The following is a 25,511-nucleotide window of genomic DNA, read 5'->3' as shown; positions in this document are numbered from 1 at the left end:
GAGCACAGGCTCCGCAGCCACGGCTCACGGGACTAGCCGCTCCGCGGCATGTGGGATCTTCCCGGACCGGGGCACGAACCCGTGTCCCTTGCATCGGCAGGCGGACTCTCAACCACTGCGCCACCAGGGAAGCCCTACAGTATCCACTTTTCATCGCCCATCACAATTTGTTTTAAAACAGAATGTTTTTATTATGTTTAAGTAGAGAATCACACATGGAAATACGGTCAAGGTTTTTTTCCCCGCTGAACTTTATGGAACCCAAACATCAAAGTGATTAACATAACAAGCTAGTGCAAATGACTACATTATTGTATGAATGCATTTATATGAAATTTCCAGAAAAGGCAAATCTATAGAGACAGAGGAAGATTTATGGTCGTGTAAGGCTATGGCAGAAATGGGGATTGACTGCAAACTAGCATGAGGGATCTTTTTGGGGTGATTGAGATCTTCTAAAACTAGATTGCAATGATGATTGCCTAACTCTATAAATTTACTAAAAATAATTGATGGGTAAATTGGTGAATTGTACACTTAAAATAATTTATATATACTTTATGATATACAGATTATACCTCAATAAAACTGTTAAAAAATAAAAAGCAGTTATAGTAGAATGAGAAGAGGGGGAAGGAAAATTTGGCTTCCTCTGGAGTCAGCTCTAAAGCCAGATATCTAGTGCTGACAGGCCATAGGTAGTACAAACACATTGTAACAATGATTTCTTGCCTTGTCTTTTAATTGGTCATAGCAAATCCATCTGCCAAGAATCAATCTAATTGCCTGAGCTCTCTCTGTGGCCCATTAAAAAAATAAGTCTCCTTCCTTCTTCCTTCTATGCTATGTTTCTCACCAATCTAATCTCTCATCTGCTCCATTTTCTGCTTAGTTTTTAAAAACATTTAAATTATTTTTACACCAGGTAATATATGGATATGGTACAAAATGTTACACAGCATCAAGTAATTCTTCCTTTCCCTTGTCATCCAGTCTCCCTCCCTACATGTGGTCACTGTCACCAATTTCTTGGGTACCTTTTCAGAGATGTTTCTGTACTTGTCTTGCTCCAATAAAGCATTTCCCCATTGCCAAGTGCAGACTTTTCTTCAACTGGTTGGTGTCTGGCAGCAGGGGGAAATTACACCATTTCCATTACTTACATTTCTATAAGAACCTAATAGTCCTGAAACATCACTTTCTTCATATGTTCATTCCTCCTGCTGACAAAATATCAGTGACATCCACTGTCAACTGGAAAGACCGCAAACTTCTTAGCCTAGTATACAAGGTCCTCTACAATCTGATTCCATAATTTACCTTTCTAGCTATCTCACTAAGAACCTATAGGTTAGAGTATAGCAACACTGTTTTTCTTGTTTCCTCTAAACCTTTCTGCTTATTCAAATCATGGAGAATAAACAGTGACAATAAACAGGTTCATTAGTAGGAAGATTATGGATTCTGGAATGAGACAGTCCTGGCTTTGAATCCTAGTGCCACCTCTGAAGACACTGTGTGATCTCAGACAAATAACTAAGGCTCAGAAAAAGTATTTTTCATCTCAAAAATGGGGATTCTATCCACCAAGCAGGATGTGATAATTAGGGAGAAGATAAGTAAAATGCCTAGTACATAAAAAGTACTCAGTAAATAGTAGGGCAAAGTCCTTAGTAAGCTGGCAGGCTCATTACTACAGAGGCAGCGGCAGTGAATTTACTCAGTTATGCTCTGAAATACACTCTCTGGTATGTGTAGGGCCTTGAGGGACAGGAAATAGGGAAAAGGTTGAGGTATATGAAACTAATTGTGTGTGGGGAAAACCAAAAATAAAACAGGGGAAAAAATCCATAAAATTAAATCTCTTAATAGTAATTCACAGTTTAGTACTCCTTTGGGGGAAGTAAAGGTTTCAAAGCTAATCAGTAAAACAAAGCAAATCAGTAGAGTTCTAATCTTTTTTTAGTTTAAGGGTCACACCTCGGGTGCTATACATAGTGGCTTTGGTGGGCACCCAATAATTGGAGTTAGAGTTTTTCAAGGGCTCTGCTAGCAATGTTTCTAGAATCTGATATCCTCTGAAGACCACAATGTGGTTCACCTCTCAAATATCTGTGAGAATATGTGAACAGGGGAGCCCACATGAATATTATCCACAGAAAACATGAAAAGTTAATAATCTAATAGTTTTATTAAAATTGTTTTTTTAAGTGCTAACTCTACTTAATGGCTAGTAGCAAGATTAATAAGTAATGCTATACACAAAGACTGCTAAGGATAGGGCTGTAAGAGGAATCACATAGCAAAAGCAAATACCTTTATAACCTGTTTGTCAAAATCCTACTCTGCCTTTCAGGCAAAGTTCAAATTGTACTTCCTCCAAGGTACAAGAATTCTTACTTAGTCTCTTCAGCTGGTTCTAATCTTTCTCATTGGTGCTCCCAAAAGATCTCATTATCTTTATTAGGGTACTTAATATACATTCATCAATGCATTTGACAAACATTTGCCTATGCAACATCGTATAGAGGATGGCAAAGATGAGTAAGACAGTGCTCTCAAGAGGCTCAAAGTTGAGTGAGTTGTCTTGTGCCATAATTGTTTATTATCTGTCTCCCTCCACTTGAGGGCAGAGACTTGGTTTTGCTCATTCCTGTGTTCCCAATATTTAGAAGAGTGCCTGGCACATGGTGGATGCTCAATAAATACTGAATATGAAATTATATAGTTCTTTGCATATATCTATTTTTTACTAAACTATTACAGATAGGTGATGGTTTTATCTTTTATCTTTCTCACAGCACCTGGCTTTGTGTCTTGAACATAGCAATGTCTGCCACTGAACTGTAATTTTCAATTCATCCTTGAGTGGATTTGCTAAATTATTAAAGTTTGCAGTTTCTGCACTCTTTTTTTTTGCGGTACGCAGGCCTCTCACTGCCGTGGCCTCTCCCGTTGCGGAGCACAGGCTCCGGATGCGCAGGCTCAGCGGCCATGGCTCACGGGCCCAGCCGCTCCACGGCATGTGGGATCTTCCCAGACCGGGGCACGAACCCATGTCCCCTGCATCGGCAGGCGGACTCCCAACCACTGTGCCACCAGGGAAGCCCAGTTTCTGCACTCTTAACCATAGAGAACGACCACTGTGAATTATACTTATGAAGTCTCAGAAAACTCTGTCTTTCTTTTAATGAGGAGAAGAAGGTAATTTGGAGGATGGAAAGTAAAAGAAAAGTTAAAGTTGAGTCAGATTTGACCTAGAAAAAAAAGTCACAGAAAAAAAAGATACTGAGGGGAATGGGGACAATCTGATAGAGGATAGGGACTAAACTTTAAAACAAAGCAAAAACAAAACATGTTTCTCATAAAGCAAAAAAAGAAAGAAAGAGAAGAAAAATCTGTCTTTGTTAAGTAAGAAACATGGCAGTTACCCAGAGCATGAATAGAGTAATTTTTCCAGGCATGGCAGGTTCCCCAATTCTTCCAGCTATTACTCAGGAACAAAACTAGAGACGCTGATGGAGCAGGCCTTTCCAGAGCAGTGACTCGCAAGCCTAACTGCACATTAGAATCACCTGGGGAGACTTTTAAGAACTATTGATGCCTGGACTCACCCACTGAGCTTCTGATGTAGTTACTTTGAAGAGGGTCCCAGCACCACTTTTGTGAAAAATTCACCAAGCGAGCCTACTGGGAGACCAGGTCTAAAGCACCGCTTTACAGCAAGAGTATGGTTAGGAGAAACAGAATTTTGCAAGAGAAGGGACAAGATCTGTAATAGGAAGCCCTGGATTTTATTAGTCCAGACTCTGGGTGGATCATTAATTTCTCTTTCTCTCTGTCTCTATATTTTCAAAGGCGAAATGAGATCTAACAAAGCTGTTAGAAACACAAAAAAGAAAAATGGCTGTGAAGCACTGCATAGTCATAAAGTAATACACAAATATTTATTTAATGCCACCACTAGGACCTTCAATCTTTTAGGTCTGTTTTCATATTTTGTACAGAACCCCACACAGAAAATGATTAACATGTGCCAAATGAAAACACATTTTCATGTTAACAAATCCAAAGTGGAACAAAAGAAGCAATTAGGAAGCAGACAGTGATCCCCCTCTAATGGGAAATGGTCCCAGAGAGATGGGCTGGTAACCTTAGGAGCAAAGGCCCGTCATTAACTCTCATTTTAGTTAACTGCTATATTCACAAACTATTTAATCAACACGAGAGTACAGTCAATCTCAATCTCTCTGCTAAGGCAGGCTAGAAATTCTGGGCCAGAAATAATTTAGCACCCCAGATTTCCATCATCTGACAAAATCTGTCCTTTCATTTCAGGGCTCTTTTGCAAGGTCTTCAGGTCTTAAATTAACTCCTGCCAAAGCTAAAATACTTTATTCCTTTAAGGGAGATGTCTCCAACACCCAATTTATTGCTTTTAAATATAAATTCACAACAAAACATGAATTAGCCTATCATGATAGATAATTATTTTAAGGTCAAATCAATGCCTGGACTAAACTTTAAAAATAGGTCTGGTCAAAAGAAAGGAGTGTTCCCTATAAAATCCACCTGTATTTGCACTTAATTTTCTGAATTACAATTTCCAACAGATATGAGCTGGGTACTAGGTAGTGTAGGAGTTCTCTCTGGGAGAAAAGCATTGTCCTCTGTCACTTTCTGTTAATGACTCTTCCTCCATAGCCAAGGGAACACCTTGGGCTGGACTGAACTCAGAGAAGCTGACACTTTTTCTCAGAATCCAGCCTGTTCTCAGTTGCAGTCCACAGCCTGTTCAGAGGTCCGTTTAGCTTTTCAACATCCAAGACAAGGAGGAAAAAGTCTAGCTGATAAGAATTGTTTTCCACCAACTTGGGGCGATGCTATTCATGCAAGATTTCATGCACGAAGACTAATAAATAAGAAAACTGAGACAAGCACTAGCAATCCTATTTCTTATTTTCAGTTACTGAGTCTTTAAAGCTTAGAGTCTGCATCTAGGATAAGGCTCTTCAATTCATGAGGCCAGGAATGTTAAGTGATTTGTCTAATGTCCACAGAAATCTCTGAGGCAGGACTTGAACTCATCTTCTAGCTCCATGTCTACCACACCTTGGCAATCCCTCATGGAACATGTTTAGTGCCAGTTCAGTTTCCCAGTCATGGCCAAATGGTAACTGTTGTCAGGTGGAAAGGGTATTGAATTGAGAATGAGATCTGGGTTCTAGCCCTTGCATTGCTGTGTGTGTGTGTGTGTGTGTGTGATCTTTAAGAGATCTGGCCTCTTTACTAGTTTCTGGTTCAGTTTGTTCATCCCACCCCCTGGAAAACCCCACATGCTGACTCAATTCTACCATCTGCCTCTTCCTGTACGAGGTACAGCTCTGAAGGGTGTCACAGAGCAGAGTTGACAAGTGTCATCACAAATCCATGGTCTCTAATCTCAATGCTGCTCAAAAAAGGCCCAATCATCTCCTGAAATCTCTAATAATCTTATTCTCAATCTTTTTGCTTCTACGCTTGCTCCTTTCCAACTGCTCTTCATAAAGCAACTAGAGTCATCTCTTTAAACATACACACAACCATGCCATTTCACTGATCACAACCCTTTAATAGCTTCTCTTTGCACTATGAATAGAATTCCAACTTGTTCCACACCTACAAGGGCCTGCATGTTCTTGCCCCCCATCTCTCTCTCAGACCTCACCTTAGACCATTATCCTCTTTGTTAGTATGCTCCAACCACAATAGTCCCCTTTTAGTTCCTCATACATGCCAGATTCATCTTTCCTCCTTGTTATGGACTGAATGTTTGTGTCCCCCCCACCCCCCAAACTCACACACTGAAGCCTTAACCCCCACTGTGGCTATATTAGGAGATGGGGTCTCTAAGAAAATAATTAAGGTTAAATGAGGTCACAAGGCTGGGGCCCTGATCCTATAGGATTAGTGTCCTTATAAGAAGACACATTAGAGAGCATGCTTTCTCTCTCTGCACAAACACTAAGATCATGTGAGGACATAGCAAGAAGGTGGCTGTCTATAGGACAGGAAGAGAGCCCTCATTAGAAACCCAGTTTGCTGGCACATTGATCATGGACTTCTAGCCTCCAGAACTGTGAGAAAAGAAATTCCTGTTGTTTAAGCCACCCAGTCTGTAGTATTTTGTTATAGCAACCTAAGCAGAGTAATACACTGCCTCAGAGTTTTAAACATATGCTATTTCTTCTTTCTAGAGCTTCCTCTCCATTCTTCCTCTTTCCTTCTTTTCTACTTCCTTACTTGTTGTTCTAATATGCCTTCCAATTGGACCACTGTAATAAAACAGCTCTCCCAAAGGTCACCATTTTACCAAAACCAATGGGTATTTATCATCTCATTTTACTGGAGCCTTTCGGTTCCATATGACACTGTAGACCCCTTAGTTCATGAACACTCTTCTTCCTTGGCTTTGATTTCACTACTTCCTCTAGGTATTTCTCTAACCATTTCCTCAAGATTTCATTCTGGAGCTCCTTAAATGTTTCTGTTCTACTTGATCTTGCCCTTGGCTCATAGTTCTTTTCTGTTTAATATCCTCCTTGGGCAACTTCATCCATTCTTGTGGTTTTAATTCCGATAGTGTGTTGATGATTCCCAAATCTATCTCAGTCCTCTAAAGTAGATTTGAATATCCAGTTGGCTGCTAACCATCTCTGCTTGGATAGTCCACAGGCATCTTAAACTCAAGATATCTACAAGTGAACACTTTATCTCCCTCTGTAAACCAGCCTGTCTCTTTAAATTCGCAATCTCAGTTCATGGTGCCACCCGTGGTCTGAACAAAAAACATGGGGTCATTTGGGGCTCTCCCCTCTCCCTCACTCACTGCTCTTTTTTTTTTTTTTCAGGTACCAGAGATAAATTGAAATCAGTCATAATTAGTCATTATTTCACTCTCATTATGTTAGTGCCTTTGCAATAACAATATGCTCCCATGGTTCCTTTTCTTCCTCTAGGCAAAGATACCTACCTTTCCCTCTTTGAAGTGCTTCTTGAGCTGCTTCTGCATGGCAGTCAACTTCTTGGACTGTACCCCACTGTAGGCCAGCAGCATGCCACCAAACTGCCTCTCGGTGATTCTCCCATCCACAGGGTCATGGCGTTCAAACTGGGAAGGGAACAGAAAGAGTGTTCATGGGGTCAAATGGAAAGTACTTTGACATGGAATGTGGAATGATCAACTGTGTTGGATGGCAGAGAATAGGTGATGGCTGGGACCATATTTTGAACTATAATTCTCACCATGATTTAAAAAAATCAGAAACAAGATTTTTGTTCTTTTTTTTTTAAAATGTATCTATTTTATTTATTTATTTTTGGCTGTGTTGGGTCTGCATTGATGTGCGTGGGCTTTCTCTAGTTGCAGCGAGTGGGGACTACTCTTCTGTTGAGGTACACAGGCTTCTCATTGCAGTGGCTTCTCTTGTTGCGGAGCATGGGCTCTAGGTGCGTGGGCTTCAGTAGCTGTGGCACGTGTGGCTTGCAGGCTCTAGAGCACAGGCTCAGTAGCTGTGGTGCGTGGGCTTAGTTGCTCTGTGGCATGTGGGATCTTCCCAGACCAAGGCTTGAACCCTTGTCCCTTGCTTGGCAGGCGGATTCTTAACCACCGCGCCACCAGGGAAGTCCAAAGGATTTGTGTTCTTATTCCAGTTCTGCCACTAAGTTACCCAACTACTCTAAGCCTCAATTTCCTCACGGATAAAAAGAGCTGCTATAGGGACTTCCCTGGTGGCACAGTGGTTGGGAGTCCGCCTGCCGTTGCAGGGGACACAGGTTCGTGCCTCGGTCCGGGAAGATCCCACATGCCGCGGAGCGGCTGGGCCCATGAGCCATGGTCGCTGGGCCTGCGCGTCCGGAGCCTGTGCTCCGCAACGGGAGAGGCCACAACAGTGAGAGGCCTGCGTACCGCAAAAAAAAAAAAAAAAAAAGAGCTGCTATAACATCTTATATACTTTCTAGATGAGGAGCTTCCTTCTGGGAATAAAAACAATGTTAAAACTCCATTCAAATTCATGAGTAATAGTATTAGTAATAAGTGCTCTCTGGATCATCCATGTCCCTGCTACTCAGAGAAAACTTAAAAGCTAATTATTACAAATTTGATCAAGTATACATATGTAAAAGTCATATCAGTTCCTTGGTCTGTACTTAATATTGTTATACATTCAGACCTCTAAGCATTTCAAAGAAGAGTAGTGTCTTCAGATTTCCCCCAAAATGGTAATCAAATGCTAGAACAACAACAGACCTTGAAAAAAATGTATAGAGCGTAGGATGCCTCAATTAGACATGCATACTTATCATAAAGCTACTAAAAAATCATGAAGTGTATTTAAACATGCAGATGGAGAGGTTAAGTATAAAGGACCTCTAGCTAATCTAAGTAATATCAGAAAACTAAGATTTTCATTTACAAATGGAGAGAAGGGGCTTCCCTGGTGGCAGAGTGGTTAAGAATCCGCCTGCCAATGCAGGGGACACAGGTTCGAGCCCTGGTCAGGGAAGATCCCACATGCCACAGAGCAACTAAGTCTGTGCGCCACAACTACTAAGCCTGCACTCTAGAGCCCGCGAGTCACAACTCCTGAAGCCCGGATGCCTAGAGCCTGTGCTCTGCAACAAGAGAAGCCACCGCAATGAGAAGCCCATGCACCGCAACGAAGGTAGCCCCAGCTCACCGCAACTAGAGGAAGCCTGTGCGCAGCAACAAAGACCCAACACAGCCAAAAATAAATAAATAAAATAAATTTAAAAATAAATAAAATAAAATAAAAATGGAGAGAAGAAAGTTATCTCAATGCCAGCTGCAATGTTAATGATACTTATAAATGCATAAATAATAAAATGGCTGAAGACAGGCCCAGAAACCAATTAGAAAGCAAAATGATTTCAAGACGGTAAAATTTCCCCATGGTTTTATTGGAAAATATCAGTTACCAGGAAACTTTCAGATTCCTATGTGGCAGGGTATAATCCTCTTCTCCTAAGAGGGTTATATAATAGACATAAGACATGGCCAAGTAAGGTCATGTCAACAAACATTTCCTGAATGTCTACTAGTTAGTTAGCAGTGTGTTAGTCATTGTGGAGTATGGGAAAGGAGAAGATTCGGTTTCTGTCCTTAGGAACTTCACCATCTAGTAACAAGATAAGATTTACACATAAGACACAAAATAAGGAAATACGTAAAGAATGAAATTCTCTCTCAATTTTTTTTTTTTTTTTGGCTGCACCACGCAGCATGCAGAATCTTAATTCCCCAACCAGGGATCAAACCCATGCCCCCTTTAGTGGAAGTGCAGAGTCCTAACCACTGGACCGGCAGGGAATTCCCCTCTCTGTTTTTATTTCCTCGGTTAGCTTGGTAAGTTGATACACACCTTAATTTGTCTTCTCACCGGTCAGACTTATGTCAGTGAGCAAGACACAGAATTACATTTTAACAACAGCAATCACTTACTGAAAATGTACTACAAGCCAGGTACTTCACCCATATATTCTTTCATTTAATCACTGTAACAACCTCGTGGAATAGGTATTATGAGCTCCATTTTACAGATGAGAAAACTGAGCGAACATGAAGTTAGAGCTCAGAGTCAAACGCAGCTCTATCTGGATCCAAAGACTGTATCTCAATATCATACTATTTCCTCCTTTTAAGCAGTAGTACATATTCATCCTATAGGATAGCATTATGTTATTTTGGATAAACTTATAAAGCAATGGGATTTAATCATATTTGAGTGAGAAGCAAAACTATTTCCAAAGAAATCAACATCATCAATATTAAGTGAAAGCCTCATTTGTAACTCAACCACTCAGTATTTCATGTTTGTCATATCATCACTTCCACAGAGCTGATTAATTTTTGACAGTACCAAAAGTTTTCAGGATTTAAGTTTGATTTATGATTCAGTTTACCATCCTGAAACAAAATGGAGGACTGATAAAATTTTTACAAATGGGAGTACTATCTGCAGTGTTTAAATCAGATTTGCAGTGAAATGTGATACCCCGTCCAAAGTTGGGCTTCTTCAAAGCAAGCGAAGCAAAGCTATGGTCCTAGGCTTCAACAATTTAGGGTGCTCACTTTACCTTTATCTGGGAGATTTCACAGCTGTGGAGAAATCCCATACATTTGAACTAGATGAGTTAAGCTGCATCCTACAAGATACATTCAAGGTTGCAGTGTCTCTTTTCATAGTGTTGGCAGCAGCAGCAGTGTGCTCAAGGTTTATGAAAGACTGCATTCATCTGCTCTCCACAGGTGCATAAAACCTCACCTCTGCTATGTTTCAAAGGCAGTAAAGAACTTCCAGTGGACATCCCCAAGTAACAATTCCAGTGCTTAAATCAGCATTTTTACTCATGTTCTTTGAAAACACAGACTTATCTTTTTCTATCATTATTATTATTAATATTTTGATGTGGTTGGAACCTGAAACGGCTTAAAAACTATAAAACTCAGCTCCATGCAGTATAGCCCACTTCAAAGTTTACTACCTCCTCTGTAATTTGATTTGGGGCAACAATGAAGACCTACTAGGCTAGGGAGCTTTAATAGTCGTTTCTCAAGGACCTGCATTAGGGCTAAATTTTCAAGGGCAATAGCTTGACATCATGTGGCACCATATGAATGTAATTCTCAAGGTCATGAGAGGGTCTTTGGGGAAAGACATAGGTTATTGCAAAATTATCACAGTGTAGAAAGTTCCTAATTGTATATCTGGAGGCAATTCATATGATTGGCTTGTATTTTATTTACCAAATATTGCTTGAGCATCTTAAGTTCCACTTCAATGACAATTAAGAAATTCCATTCTATTTGATCCTGTGGCACAGAATGTGTGTGTTCCAGGACACCACCCACAATTTTCATTGCTCCTTCAGACTATACTACAAAGCTACAGTAATCCAAACAGCATACTGGCATGAAAACAGACGTAAAGATGAATGGAACAAAATAGAGAACCCAGAAATAAACCCATACACCTGTGGTTAACTAATCTATGACAAAGGGGGCGGGAACATACAATAGAGAAAAGACCATCTCTTCAATAAGTGGTGCTGGGAAAACTAGACACATGGAGAACAAAGAGACTAGAACATTCCCTCATACCATACATAAAAATAAACTCAAGATGGTTTAAAGACCTAAACATAAGACCTGAAACCATAAAACTCCCAGAAAAAAACACAGTTTAACATAAATTGTAACAATATTTTCTGGGATCAGTCTCCTAAGGCCAAAGGGGAAAAAACCCCACAAAAACCAAAAACCAACGGACCTAATTAAACTTAAAGTATTTGTAAATGATGAGACCAACACGGGATTAATATCCAAAATGTACAAACAGTCCATACAAGTCAATATCAAAAAAACCCAAACAACCCAATCAGAAAATGGGCAGAATACCTGAAAAGACATTTTTCCAAAGAAGACATACAGATGGCTAACAGGCACATGAAAAGATGCTCAACATCGCTAATTATAAGAGAAATGCACAAATTGAAACCACAATGAGGTATCACTTCCCACTTGTCGGATTGGCTATCATCAAAACATTTACAAATAAGTGGTGGAGAAGGTGTGGAGAAAAGGGAACCCTTCTCCTTTACTGTTGGTGCAAATGTAAATTGGTGCAGCCACTATGGAAACAGCATGGATGTTCCTTAAAAAACTAAAAATAGAAGTACCATATAACCCATCAATTCCACTCCTGGATATATATCTTGAAAAAATGAAAATGCTAATTCAAAAGATACATGCAACCCAATGTTCATACCAGCACTATTTACAATAACCAAGACATGGAAGCAACTCATGTGCCCATCAATAGATGACTGGATTAAGAAGATGTAGTACATATATGCAATGGAATACTACTCAGCCATAAAAATAAGAATGAAATATAGTCATTTGCAGCAATGTGGGTAGACCTAGAGAACATTATATTTAGTGAAATAAGTCAGAGAAAGACAAATACTGTATGATATCACTTACATGTGGAATCTAAAAATGATACAAATGAATATATATACAGAACAGACACAGACTCAAAGATATAGAAAACAAACTTATGGTTACCAAAGGGGAGAGGAAAGGAGGGAGGGACAAATTAGGAGTATGGGCTTAACAGATACAAACTACTATGTATAAAATAGATAAACAATAAGGATATACTGTATAGGACAGGGAATTATACCCATCATCTCGTAGTAACCTATAATGGAGTATAACCTGTAAAAATACTGAATCACTGTGCTGTACACCTGAAAAGAACACAATATTGTAAATTGATATACTTCAATAAAATTAAAAAAAAAGAAATTCCATTCTTTTGGATCCTGTGGCACAGAACAGGTGCATTCCAGCACACCACTCACCATTTGCATTGTTTCTCTGAGTCTAGGAAGAGAAATGAACAACTTAGCATTTTCTCTTCTGTGCCACTGCCACTTTCTCAAATGGATGTAAGCTGTTGGCTCCCTGTTGTTTCCCCAGGGGGCTGCAGAGCAGGCAAAGAGGGGCCAGAGAAGAGGAGCCGAAAGACTGTCTGTAAGATTTTTCCTGGCTTCTTGTTCCCACCCTTGCCCCTTGTTGAGAGAAAGAACAGCTTTTTGGAAGGACAGATGGTCTATATATCCATTAGCATCTAGAGATGAAATGATTTAAGGAAGAAGGGAAGTCAGGAAGGGAAGAAAACATGTATTATAAACAAAGGCCAAAATAAGATTAGAAAAATAGTAAAAGGAAAAAGAAATCAGTATCTGCAACTGGGTCTTGATTTATTAAAGTCTTTTGAAGTTAATATATTTCAACAAATGTAAACGTCAACCTTATTCTCTTTCACAAAATTATGTTTCAGGAGACTCTGTCTATCCCTCAGAGTAAACCCTGCCCTTTTACAAGTATTTCAGAATGATAATTTTATTCATAGGCTTTTTCTAGCTTCTGAACTGTACGATTCAAGTAATGCATAGTAATCTCAAGCCACTGAGCTGAATATATCTGTTTTTCAATCTGACAGTATTTGGCTTTTGAGATCTGAACCATGTCACTGCTGCTACTACCAGGAGTTTCAGAAAAACTGTCTGTTTTGCCAGCAGGAGAAAAAATGATTACAGGCAAGTTCTCTACTGCAAACCACCCAGTGAGCATAACATACATTTCACAGTTTGAATATGAAATGTTTCTACAATTGGCAATGGACATCAGAGAGCCCCAGGTCAAACTGCCTGGAGCCTGAATTTTCTTGATCTTTAAATATAAGATGCATCTTCACTGTCAACCCTAATATGATTGTCTTTTGGCTAAGGAAGAAGGCCTACAATTTGGAATGAAGGCAACATGGTTCAGTGCCCTGAGCAAGGACCAAAACAATCCATTAGCATCTGGGACCATGAGGTTATAGATTACCAAACTAAGCTGCTTGACTCTTCTGCTTCAAATCCAAGGATTCTTTCCATTTAAAATGGTTTTTAAGGGACTTCCCTCGTGGCGCAGTGGTTAAGAATCTGCCTGCCAATGCAGGGGACACAGGTTCGATCCCTGGTCTGGGAAGATCCCACACGCTGCGGAGCAACTAAGCCCATGTGCCACAACTACTGAGCCTGCACTCTACAGCCCGTGAGCTACAACTACTGAGCTCGCATGCCCCAACTACTAAGCCTACGGGCCGCAACTACTGAAGACCGCGTGGCTAGAGCCCATGCTCCACAAACGAGAAGCCACCGCAATGAGAAGCCCGCACAACACTACAAAGAGTAGCCCCTGCTTGCCGCAACTAGAGAAAGCCTGTGCGCAGCAATGAAGTGCAGCCAAAATAATATAATAAATTAATTAACTAATAAAAAATTAAGATAAACAGGCAGAGGAGAGTCAGTGCCTTGGGGTTGAAAACAGAGCAGGCAGCTGTGTATAGTCATAATTTCAATCTAGTACAGTAATATAGGATTATCTCATTTAATTAAGAAAGTTCATGCTGGAGAGCAAACCAAGTGACTAAAAGACATGAGTACCAATCACACAGACCAGAAAAGGATTAACTTTCCAGTCTGATGGTAAAAATTAGGAAGATAACAAGACTGATGTATGAACTTAATACAGGCTAATAAAAATCAGGGTATATTTGACTAAGGGTGTTGGAGAAAAATATTTTAAATCTGGAACAAAGGGATTCAAGGTTTGATAAGTTTGGGTTTCATTCCATACAAGGTAATATATTTAAATGACTAAGAATACAGGCTTTAGAATCAGCAAGGCCTGGGTCTGAATTTCAGCTTGAACCCACACTTGCTGCTGTGACTTACTTCCTCTAAGGCTTCAAAATCTTCCCACTAAAAAACGGAGATAATATTCACAACCTCAAAGTGCTGTAAGGATTAAATGGGATAATGTATGTAAAGAAATTAGTACAGAGTTTGGCGCATAGTTAGAATTCCAATAAATGTAGCAATTAATATTCTTATCACCATGATATCACTTCTCAGGAAAGTGCCTCAACTGATTATTCTGTTCTCAGTAGGTATTAATTAAATTCAACATACTAGGTCTCACTTTTCTTTTCATAATTGCTTTTGGCCAGTCTCCGTTTACAGAATATTACTTTCATATTTGAAGAGCAGAAAAAGTGAATGCAACAAATTTTATTTATTATTCACAACAGAATAATTTCAAGATTAAACTACTTAGAGGTGGCTGAAGCAGAACAACTTAAGTCCTGTAATCTGGCCATATATTACTAGACAGAAAACTTCCATAAAGGAGGTGCTCAATAAATATGTAGCCAGTGAACAGAGACAGAACACCAGGAAATTAATTCACAGCACTCTGTCCTACTGTTGAGAGGATTTCCTATCTGAGGCAAGGATTACCTCTCCATTTCTCCCTTAATACCTACTTCCATGATATAGATTTCTGTAAGAATACGCTCGAGAATGTCATTTTTTTTTTTTTTTTTGGCCTCACCTGAGGCTTGTGGGATCTCAGCTTCCCAACCAGGGATTGAACCCGGGCCACAGCAGTGAAAGCCCGGAATCCTAACCACTAGGCCACCAGGGAACTCCCGAGAATGTCATTAAATATGGCTAATCAGTAACATATTTGAGTGCTTACTAACTTGCCAGGTGCTGTCCTAGGAACTTACCTGATGTAATCCTCACAATGTTATATAACAGGTATTATTATTGTTGTTGTTTTATTTTATAGACATGGACACAAAAGCAGAGAGAAGTTAAATAACTTGCTCACACAGTTAATCTGGGGAGAAACTTCTCTCTGGTCTCAATCAAAACAGTTGATTTGTTTTCTTATCTTAAAGGCACCAACAATCATGTTTCCTTTTTTATCCTGGTTACTAAAAGCTTAGAGTCAAGTTTGTGGCCCCCCTCTAATAAAAACAGGAATTTATGACATATTTTTCATAATAACCTTATTCCTGGCTTTCTCTCAACCTTCTTCCACCTCTTTTTTTTTTTTAAGATTTATTTATTATTTATTTATTTATTTTATTTATCTTTGGCTGCATCGGGTCTTAGTTCTGGCACGCGGGACCTTCGTTGAGGCATGTGGGAGCTTTTGTTGTGACGCCCGGGCTCTTTGTTCCTGTGCACCAGATTCTCTCTAGTTGTGACACACAGGCTCCAGGGTGCGTGGGCTCTGTAGTTTGCGGCACGCAGCCTCTCTAGTTGAGTCGCGCTAGCTCAGTAGTTGTGGCACATGGGCTTAGTTGCCCTGTGGCATGTGGGATCTTAGTTACCTGAACAGGGATTGAACCCACGTCCCTTGCATTGTAAGGTGGATTCTTTACCACTGGACCACCAGGGAAGTCCCAACCTTCTTCCATCTTTTAACTTTCATTTCTCAGCAAGTTTTATTTTACTTTTGTCTCACTGAATATATTCTTTAAGCCTTTCTTAAATCATTTTTGAACAAAGCAGGATATAAAAAATAGTGTTGGACATCTAGGTTTTTTCAATTTTTGGTTATAATAAATATCACCACTGGGATAAACTTTTTCTGTATTTATTTTTTCATCATTATTTTGGGGTTGATCTCTAGAAATGAATTATGAAATAAAAATCTATAGGCTCTGACAATATTTTATTATGAAGTATTTGATATATACAAAATAATATATATAATAGACAAGTCATGAAGCATAATAAAAAAAACACTCATGAACCTACCACTAATCTGAGAGAGGAAGCATTAGAACGAACAGTTGAAGCTCATCCCTCTGCCTCCCCTAAGAGGTAACCACCACTGGACTTCTTTCTTTATTGTCTTGTTATTTTTGTTTAGTTTAAAACACGTTTGTGTCCCTAAACAATATTATTTATTTCTTCTTGCTTTTGAACTTTTTTTTTTTTTTTTTGCGGGACGCGGGCCTCTCACTGTTGTGGCCTCTCCCGTTGCGGAACACAGGCTCCGGACGCGCAGGCTCAGCGGCCATGGCTCACGGGCCCAGCCGCTCCGCGGCAAGTGGGATCCTCCCAGACCGGGGCACGAACCCGTGTCCCCTGCATCGGCAGGCGGACTCTCAACCACTGCGCCACCAGGGAAGCCCATTGCTTTTGAACTTTATAAAATGGTATCATGCTGGATGTACTCTTCTGAGATTTGCTTTTTTCAATCAACATAGTTCTAGAATTCATCCATGTTGCTACATTTAAGCATGCTTCTTTCATTTTTACTCTATTATAGATTTCTAGTATTTGAAAATACCACTATTTATCAGTTTTCCTATAGATGGACATCTGAGTTATTGTCAGTCTTTTGCTATTAGGAACAATGCTATTATGAATATTCTTATACCAGTGTCCTGGTGAAACAGTAACAAGAGTTCCAAGTCTAGGGTATATATCTAGAAGTGGAACTGCCGGCTTATCAAGGTAATATCTAATTATTTTCCGAAAGACTCACACCAATACTTTTATCAGCCATGTATAAGAGCTCCCATTGCTTCACACCTTCACCAGTACTTGGTATTGTCGGACTTTTAATTTTTTGCCAATCTAGTGTGTGTAAAAATGGTAGGTATAGGGCTTCCCTGGTGGCGCAGTGGTTAAGAATCCGTCTGCTAGTGCAGGGGACATGGGTTCAAGCCCGCGAGCCACAACTACTGAAGACCACACGCCTAGAGTCCGTGCTCTGCAACAAGAGAAGCCACCGCAATGAGAAGCCCGCGCCTGCAATGAAGAGTAGCCCCCACTTGCCACAACTAGAGAAAGCCCACGCAGCAACAAAGACCCAACACAGCCAAAAATAAATAAATAAATAAATGTATTAAAATAAAAAAAAAAGAATAACTTGGAGATATCTTCAAGCTATGTTTCAAAAAAAACCGGTAGGTATAAACTCTTTAATGGTTTTGACATATATTGCCTAATTAATCTCCAGAAAGATGTATCAATTTATAATCTTAATAGTATATTAGAACACCCTTGACAACATCAAGTATAATTTTTAAAAATCTTTGCTAGAGTAAAAATGGTAACCCATTTTAATTAGTATTTCTTTGATTACTAGTGAGGCTGACCGTTTTTCAAACATGTGTACTGCTCATTTCTATTTCTTCCGCTGAATTTTTTATGTTCCTTGCCTATTCACTTACAGAAGTGCTGATATCTGTCTCATTAATTTATAAGATTAAAAATATTTACCCTTAATTAATACAGTATAAATTTTTTTACCCAGTTTGCCCATCTTTTAATTTTAAGTCCGTTTTATGTACACAAGTTTTAAATCTTTATTGTGGTGAAACGCATGGATCTTTCTCTCTGCAACTTGTTTCACTGGTTTATATCTAGCAACTCTTTCCTTGTTAGATAAGAGGCTAATTAAGTATTGACTTATCATTTCTTCATTTAAAAAAAGGAAACATAACCTAAAATATTAAAACATATTCCTCAGTGTCAATCAATGAAAATGATTAAATCCTCAGAACAAAAGCTAAGTTTGTTTTAAAAAGTCCTCCAGATACTGAGTGAAGTAAGTCAGACAGAGAAAGACAAATATCATATGATATTGCTTATATGTGGAATCTAAAGAAATGGTACAAATGAACTTATTTACAAAACAGAAATAGAGTCACAGATGTAGAAAACAAACCAATGGTTAACAAGGGGGAAGGGGGGGAAAAGATAAATTCGGAGATTGGGATTGGCATATACATACTACTATATATAAAATAGATAACTAATAAGAACTTACTGTATAGCACAGGGAACTCTACTCAATATTCTCTGATGACCTATATGGGAAAATAATCTAAAAAGGATTGGATATATGTATATGTATAACTAATTCACTTTGCTGTACAGCAGAAATTAACACAACATTGTAAATCAACTATACTCCAATAAAAATTAATTAAAAAAATAAAACCAACTGGAAATCTTAAAAAAACCCCAATAAATAAATAAATTAAATTAAATTAAATAAAAAATAAAATCCTCCAGTCTGCTGACTTTTTTTTAAACTAGTCTTAATGTTTGGGAATTTAGACTAAAATGGGGTCATTTAAGCCTAACTTAACCAGATTCTCCTTATTGAGGGAATAAGCTCAAGGAAATTCACTCCAGTTAACTTCCTTTTTTTGTTTAAATGTATATAATCAGCTACGGAGTGATGGAGAAAGCAAGAAAAAAATAGTTCAGTTCCAAAGAAAAGAAGGCCTGAAAGGACTTAGTTAGAAAAATTCCTCAGGTTGTTAAAGAATAATCCATTCTCTATCATTCATAATAGCAAATACTTATATAGCACTTATTATGTGCCAGATCCTGTTCTAAGTGCTTTCTATACACTATTTCACACAGCATTTTGAATTATACAAAATTTGTGTGCTTATTTTCTCCTAAGATATGACCTTGATCAATATGAACAAGCCCCAAATTCTGGCAAAGTTAACAGCTATTTAATATTCCAATCAATCCATGAAGTTAGTGTTTCCACATGGAATCGCTATATCACGTTAGTCTCAAACTATTTTTTTCTCTGCGATAACTCTTTCAGCAGGCAGTAGATCTTACCATATCCAATTTCTGCTTTCAACAACCATTTTATTCTAAATCACAGCAACATGAACAAAACCTTAGTCTTGGCACTATATATTCCTTTGAGATTTGAGGCCCAACGTTATTCAGAGTTCAAGGCCATTCTTCTTTTCATGAGATCACAAGAGTTTTGGAAAACAGAAAGACTATCTATTGGAAAAAAATATAAAAGCTCCAATTTTAGGAGATAAGAACCAAGGACTAATCCTGGTAGGAGAGCAAAGTGCTATTTTTTCTCATTTGAGTGTCAGTTTGTTTTCCTCTGACTTCATTATTTCTGCAGATAGCTCTCTGGGATCTACTGTCTAGCTGAAAATACAACATATTTCCATACTGCTTTTGTCCGAGCATTGCTGACAGTACGTCAGCACTCAGAAAAAAGTTGGAGGTTTAGCGTGTTCATTACTTGACACCTAATGACCACTAGAGAAGGCCTGATGTGCTGATTTTACCTATAGGTGTAGTGAACTGGAAGGCACGAGCCAGTGTGAAAAGCTGTTAAAAAATAATGATGACAATTAAGACATACAGTTTACTCTGGGCTTGGTGTATTCATAGTTGATCACTTCCTCATCACAGTGAATGACTGAATAAAGAAAAATAAAAGCCTCAACAAAATATTAGCAAACCCAATCCAGCAATATATGAGGGATTAAATACTGTGACCAAGTGAAATATATCCCATAAATGAAAGGATAGTTTAACAAATGAAAGTCAATTAAGGTAAGACATATCAATAAAATAAAGGTCAAAAACTACATGATCAAAAAAAAAATGGGGAGAGAAGCAAACAATTCTTCTTGCTACGATTTTTCATATGAGAATACGGGTAATTTCTCCCACTTCCATAATGGGAGAAAAACTCTCTAAGTCAGCAGACAGCAATTACTGGCAAATGATCAGAATATCAAAACTTGCCTAATAGAGGCAAGGAGGATATACATTTTTAGTGGGCCCCAGTGAAAGAGCAGGGAAGGGCGCAGAGCACAGCTTCTAAAAGAATGACGGCCGTTGAGGATATGACAAAGACTGGTTAGAACCGGTTAGGTCTAAGATGGCAGAAGATTTGACTTCCAGTGGACCTTAAATTTCATTATACGCTCATTGTAATATGTTAGCATGTTAAGTGACACACCCACCAGCACCATGACAGTTCCAAGGCTGACCATAAAAGGCCAAAAAGTGGGCAGTGGCCCAATTCCTGGAAATCTCTGTCCCTTCCTCAAAAAATACACTAGAAGGAATCAATAGCAGAATAACTGAGGCAGAAGAACGGATAAGTGACCTGGAAGACAGCATGGTGGAATTCACTGCCATGGAACAGAATAAAGAAAAAAGAATGAAAAGAAATAAAGACAGCCTAAGAGACCTCTGGGACAACATTAAATGCAACAACATTCGCATTACAGGCGTCCCAGAAGGAGGAGAAAGAGAAAGGACCCGAGAAAATATTTGAAGAGATTAGAGTCAAAAACTTCCCTAACATGGGAAAGGATGTAGCCAACCAAGTCCAGGAAGTACAGAGAGTCCCATATAGGATAAACCCAAGAAGAAACACGCCGAGACACACAGTAATCAAACTGGCAAAAATTAAAGACGAAGAAATATTACTAAAAGCAGCAAGGGAAAAATGACAAATAACATACAAGGGAACTCCCATAAGGTTTACAGCTGATTTCTCAGCAGAAACTCTACAAGCCAGAAGGGAGTGGCATGATATACTTAAAGTGATGAAAGGGAAGAACCTACAACCAAGATTACTCTACCCAGCAAGGATCTCATTCAGACTTGATGGAGAAATTAAAACCTTTACAGACAAGCAAAAGCTGACAGAGTTCACCACCAGCAAACCAGCTTTACAACAAATGCTAAAGGATCTTCTCTAGTCAAGAAACACATGAGAAGGAAAAGACCTACAATAACAAACCCAAAACAATTAAGAAAATGGTCATAGGAACATAAATATCGATAATTACCTTAAATGTAAATGAATTGAATGCTCCCACCAAAAGACACAGACTGGCTGAATGGATACAAAAACAAGACCCATATATATGCTGTCTACAAGAGACCCACTTCAGACCTAGGGACACATACCAACTGAAAGTGAGGGGATGGAAAAAGATATTCCATGAAAATGGAAATCAAAAGAAAGCTGGAGCAGCAATACTCATATCAGATAAAATAGACTTTAAAATAAAGAATGTTACAAGAGACAAGGAAGGACACTACATAATGATCAAGGGATCAATCCAAGAAGAAGATATAACATGGTAAATATTTATGCACCCAACATAGGAGCACCTCAATACATAAGACAAATACTAACAGCCACAAAAGGGGAAATCAACAGTAACACATTCATAGTAGGGGACTTTAACACCCCACTTTCACCAATGGACAGATCATCCAAAATGAAAATAAATAAGGAAACACAAGCTTTAAAGGATACATTAAAAAAGATGGACTTAATTGATATTTATAGGACATTCCGTCCAAAAACAACAGAATACACATTTTTCTCAAGTGCTCATGGAACATTCTCCAGGATAGATCATATCTTGGGTCACAAATCAAGCCTTTGTAAATTTAAGAAAATTGAAATTGTATCAAGTATCTTCTCTGACCACAATGCTATGAGACTAGATATCAATTACAGGAAAAGGTCTGTAAAAAATGCAAACACATGGAGGCTAAACAATACACTACTTAATAACGAAGTGATCACTGAACAAATCAAAGAGGAAGTCAAAAAATACCTAGAAAGAAATGACAATGCAGACACGACGACCCAAAACCTATGGGATGCAGCAAAATCAGTTCTAAGAGGGAAGTTTATAGCAATACAATCCTACCTTAAGAAACAGAAAACATCTCGAATAAACAACCTAACCTTGCACCTAAAGCAATTAGAGAAAGAAGAACAAAAAAAACCCCAAGGTTAGCAGAAGGAAAGAAATCATAAAGATCAGATCAGAAATAAATGAAAAAGAAATGAAGGAAATGATAGCAAAGATCAATAAAACTAAAAGCTGGTTCCTTGAGAAGATAAACAAAATTGATAAACCATTAGCCAGATTCATCAAGAAAAAAAGGGAGAAGACTCAAATCAATAGAATTAGAAATGAAAAAGGAGAAGTAACAACTGACACTGCAGAAATACAAAAGATCATGAGAGATTACTACAAGCAACTCTATGGTAATAAAATGGACAACCTGGAAGAAATGGACAAATTCTTAGCAATGCACAACCTGCCAAGACTGAATCAGGAAGAAATAGAAAATATGAACAGACCAATCACAAGCACTGAAATTGAAACTGTGATTAAAAATCTTCTAACAAACAAAAGCCCAGGACCAGATGGCTTCACAGGCAAATTCTATCAAACATTTTGAGAAGAGCTAACACCTATCCTTCTCAAACTCTTCTAAAATATAGCAGAGGGAGGAACACTCCCAAACTCATTCTACGAGGCCACCATCACCCTGATACCAAAACCAGACAAGGATGTCACAAAGAAAGAAAACTACAGGCCAATATCACTGATGAACATAGATGCAAAAATCCTCAACAAAATACTAGCAAACAGAAGCCAACAACACATTAAGAGGATCATACACCATGATCAAGTGGGGTTTATTCCAGGAATGCAAGGATTCTTCAATCTACTCAAATCAATCAATGTGATACACCATATTAACAGATTTAAGGAGAAAAACCATATGGTCATCTCAATAGATGCAGAGAAAGCTTTTGACAAAATTCAACACTCACTTATCATAAAAACCCTCCAGAAAGTAGGCATAGAGGGAACTTTTCTCAACATAATAAAGGCCATATATGACAAACCCACAGCCAACATTGTCCTCAATCGTGAAAAACTGAAAGCATTTCCTCTAAGATCAGGAACAACACAAGGTTGCCCATTCTCACCACTCTTATTCAACGTAGTTTTGGAAGTTTTAGCCACAGCAATCAGAGAAGAAAAGGAAATAAAAGGAATCCAAATAGGAGAAGAAGAAGTAAACTTGGCACTGTTTGCAGATGACATGATAGTACACATAGAGAATTCTAAAGATGCTACCAGAAAACTACTAGAGCTAATCAATGAATCTGGTAAAGTAGCAGGATACAAAATTAATGCACATTCCTATACACTAATGATGAAAAATCTGAAAGTGAAATTAAGAAAACACTCCCAGGGCTACCCTGGTGGCGCAGTGGTTGAGAGTCCGCCTGCCGATGCAGGGGACATGGGTTCGTGTCCCGGTCTAGGAAGATCCCACATGCCGCGGAGCAGCTAGGCCCATGAGTCATGGCCGCTGAGCCTGCGCATCCGGAGCCTGTGCTCCACAACGGGAGAGGCCACAGTGAGAGGCCTGCGTACCGCAAAAAAAAAAAAAAGAAAAGAAAAAAGAAAACACTCCCATTTACCATTGCAACAAAAAGAATAAAATATCTAGGAATAAACCTACCTAAGGAGACAAAAGACCTGTATGCAGAAAATTATAAGACACTGATGAAAGAAATTAAAGGTGATACAAATAGATGGAGAGATATACCGTGTTCTTGGATTGGAAGAATCAACATTGTGAAAATGACTCTACCACCCAAAGCAATCTACAGACTCAATGCAATCCCTATCAAACTACCACTGGCATTTTTCACAGAACTAGAACAAAAAATTTCACAATTTGTATGGAAACACAAAAGACCCCGAATAGCCAAAGCAATCTTGAGAACGAAAAACAGAGCTGGAGGAATCAGGCTCCCTGACTTCAGACTATACTACGAAGCTACAGTAATCAAGACAGTATGGTACTGGCACAAAAACAGAAATATAGATCAATGGAACAGGATAGCAAGCCCAGAGATAAACACACGTACATATGGTCACCTTATCTCTGATAAAGGAGGCAGCAATGCACAGTGGAGAAAGGACAGCCTCTTCAATAAGTGATGCTGGGAAAACTGGACAGCTACACGTAAAAGTATGAGATTAGAACACTCCCTAACACCATACATAAAAATAAGCTCAAAATGGATTAAAGACCTAAATGTAAGGCCAGAAACTATCAAACTCTTACAGGAAAACATAGGCAGAACACTCTATGACATAAATCACAGCAAGATCCTTTTTGACCCACCTCCTAGAGAAATGGAAATAAAAACAAAAATAAACAAATGGGACCTAATGAAACTTCAAAGCTTTTGCACAGCAAAGGAAACCATAAAAAAGACAACCCTCAGAATGGGAGAAAATATTTGCAAATGAAGCAACTGACAAAGGATTAATCTCCAAAATTTACAAGCAGTTCAATAACAAAAAAACTAACAACCCAATCCAAAAATGGGCAGAAGACCTAAATAGACATTTCTCCAAAGATGATATACAGATTGCCAACAAACACATGAAAGAATGCTCAACATCATTAATCATCAGAGAAGTGCAAATCAAAACTAGCACGAGATATCATCTCACACTGGTCAGAATGGCCATCATCAAAAAATCTACAAACAATAAATGCTGGAGAGGGTGTGAAGAAAAGGGAACACTCTTGCACTGCTGGTGGGAATGTGAATTGGTAAAGCCACTATGGAGAACAGTATGGAGGTTCCTTAAAAAACTAAAAATAGAACTACCATATGATCCAGCAATCCCACTACTGGGCATATACCCTGAGAGACCATAATTCAAAAGGAGTCATGTACCACAATGTTCATTGCAGCTCTATTTACAATAGCTAGGACATGGAAGCAACCTAAGTGTCCATTGACAGATGAATGGAAAAAGAAGATGTGGCACATATATACAATGGAATATTACTCAGCCATAAAAAGAAACGAAATTGAGTTATTTGTAGAGGTGGATGGACCTAGAGACTGTCATACAGAGTGAAATGTAAGTCAGAAAGAGACAAACAAATACTGTAGGCTAACACATATATATGGAATCTAAAAAAAAAAATGGTTCTGAAGAACCTAGGGGCGGGACAGGAATAAAGACGCAGACATAGAGAATGGATTTGAGGACATAGGGAGGGGGAAGGGTAAGCTGGGACGAAGTGAGAGAGTGGCATGGACATATATACACTACCAAATGTAAAACAGATAGCTAGTGGGAAGCAGCTGCATAGCACAGGGAGATCAGCTCAGTGCTTTCTGACTACCTAGAGTGGTGGGATAGGGAGGATGGGAGGGAGACTCAAGAGGGAGGAGGTATGGTGATATATGTATATGTATAGCCGATTCATTTTGTTATAAAGCAGAAACTAACACACCATTGTAAAGCAATTATACTCCAATAAAGATGTAAAAAAAAAGGAGTCTAAAATGTAATATATATTTGTATGTATATATGTATAACTGAATCACTTTTCTGTATACTTGAAAGTAACAGCATTGTAAA

The 25,511-nt window shown here is 38.7% G+C and overlaps 1 protein-coding gene across 4 annotated transcripts in view; it reads right to left on the bottom strand.

Annotated features, from left to right (window-relative positions):
- The window catches only part of MICU1 (mitochondrial calcium uptake 1), a 203,622-nt gene that overhangs the window by 45,346 nt on the left and 132,765 nt on the right, over positions 1 to 25,511 (bottom strand). For all 4 annotated transcript variants that reach the window (XM_079899947.1, XM_079899944.1, XM_079899945.1 and 1 more), the window contains one exon: positions 7,013 to 7,150. In XM_079899947.1, coding sequence (XP_079756073.1) covers positions 7,013 to 7,150 — 138 coding nt within the window. The remainder of the gene's footprint in view (positions 1 to 7,012; positions 7,151 to 25,511) is intronic.

Source organism: Stenella coeruleoalba (assembly GCF_951394435.1).
Source record: "Stenella coeruleoalba genome assembly, chromosome: 16".
Taxonomy (NCBI): Eukaryota; Metazoa; Chordata; class Mammalia; order Artiodactyla; family Delphinidae; genus Stenella; species Stenella coeruleoalba.
This window is presented reverse-complemented; position numbering and strand designations above follow the sequence as displayed.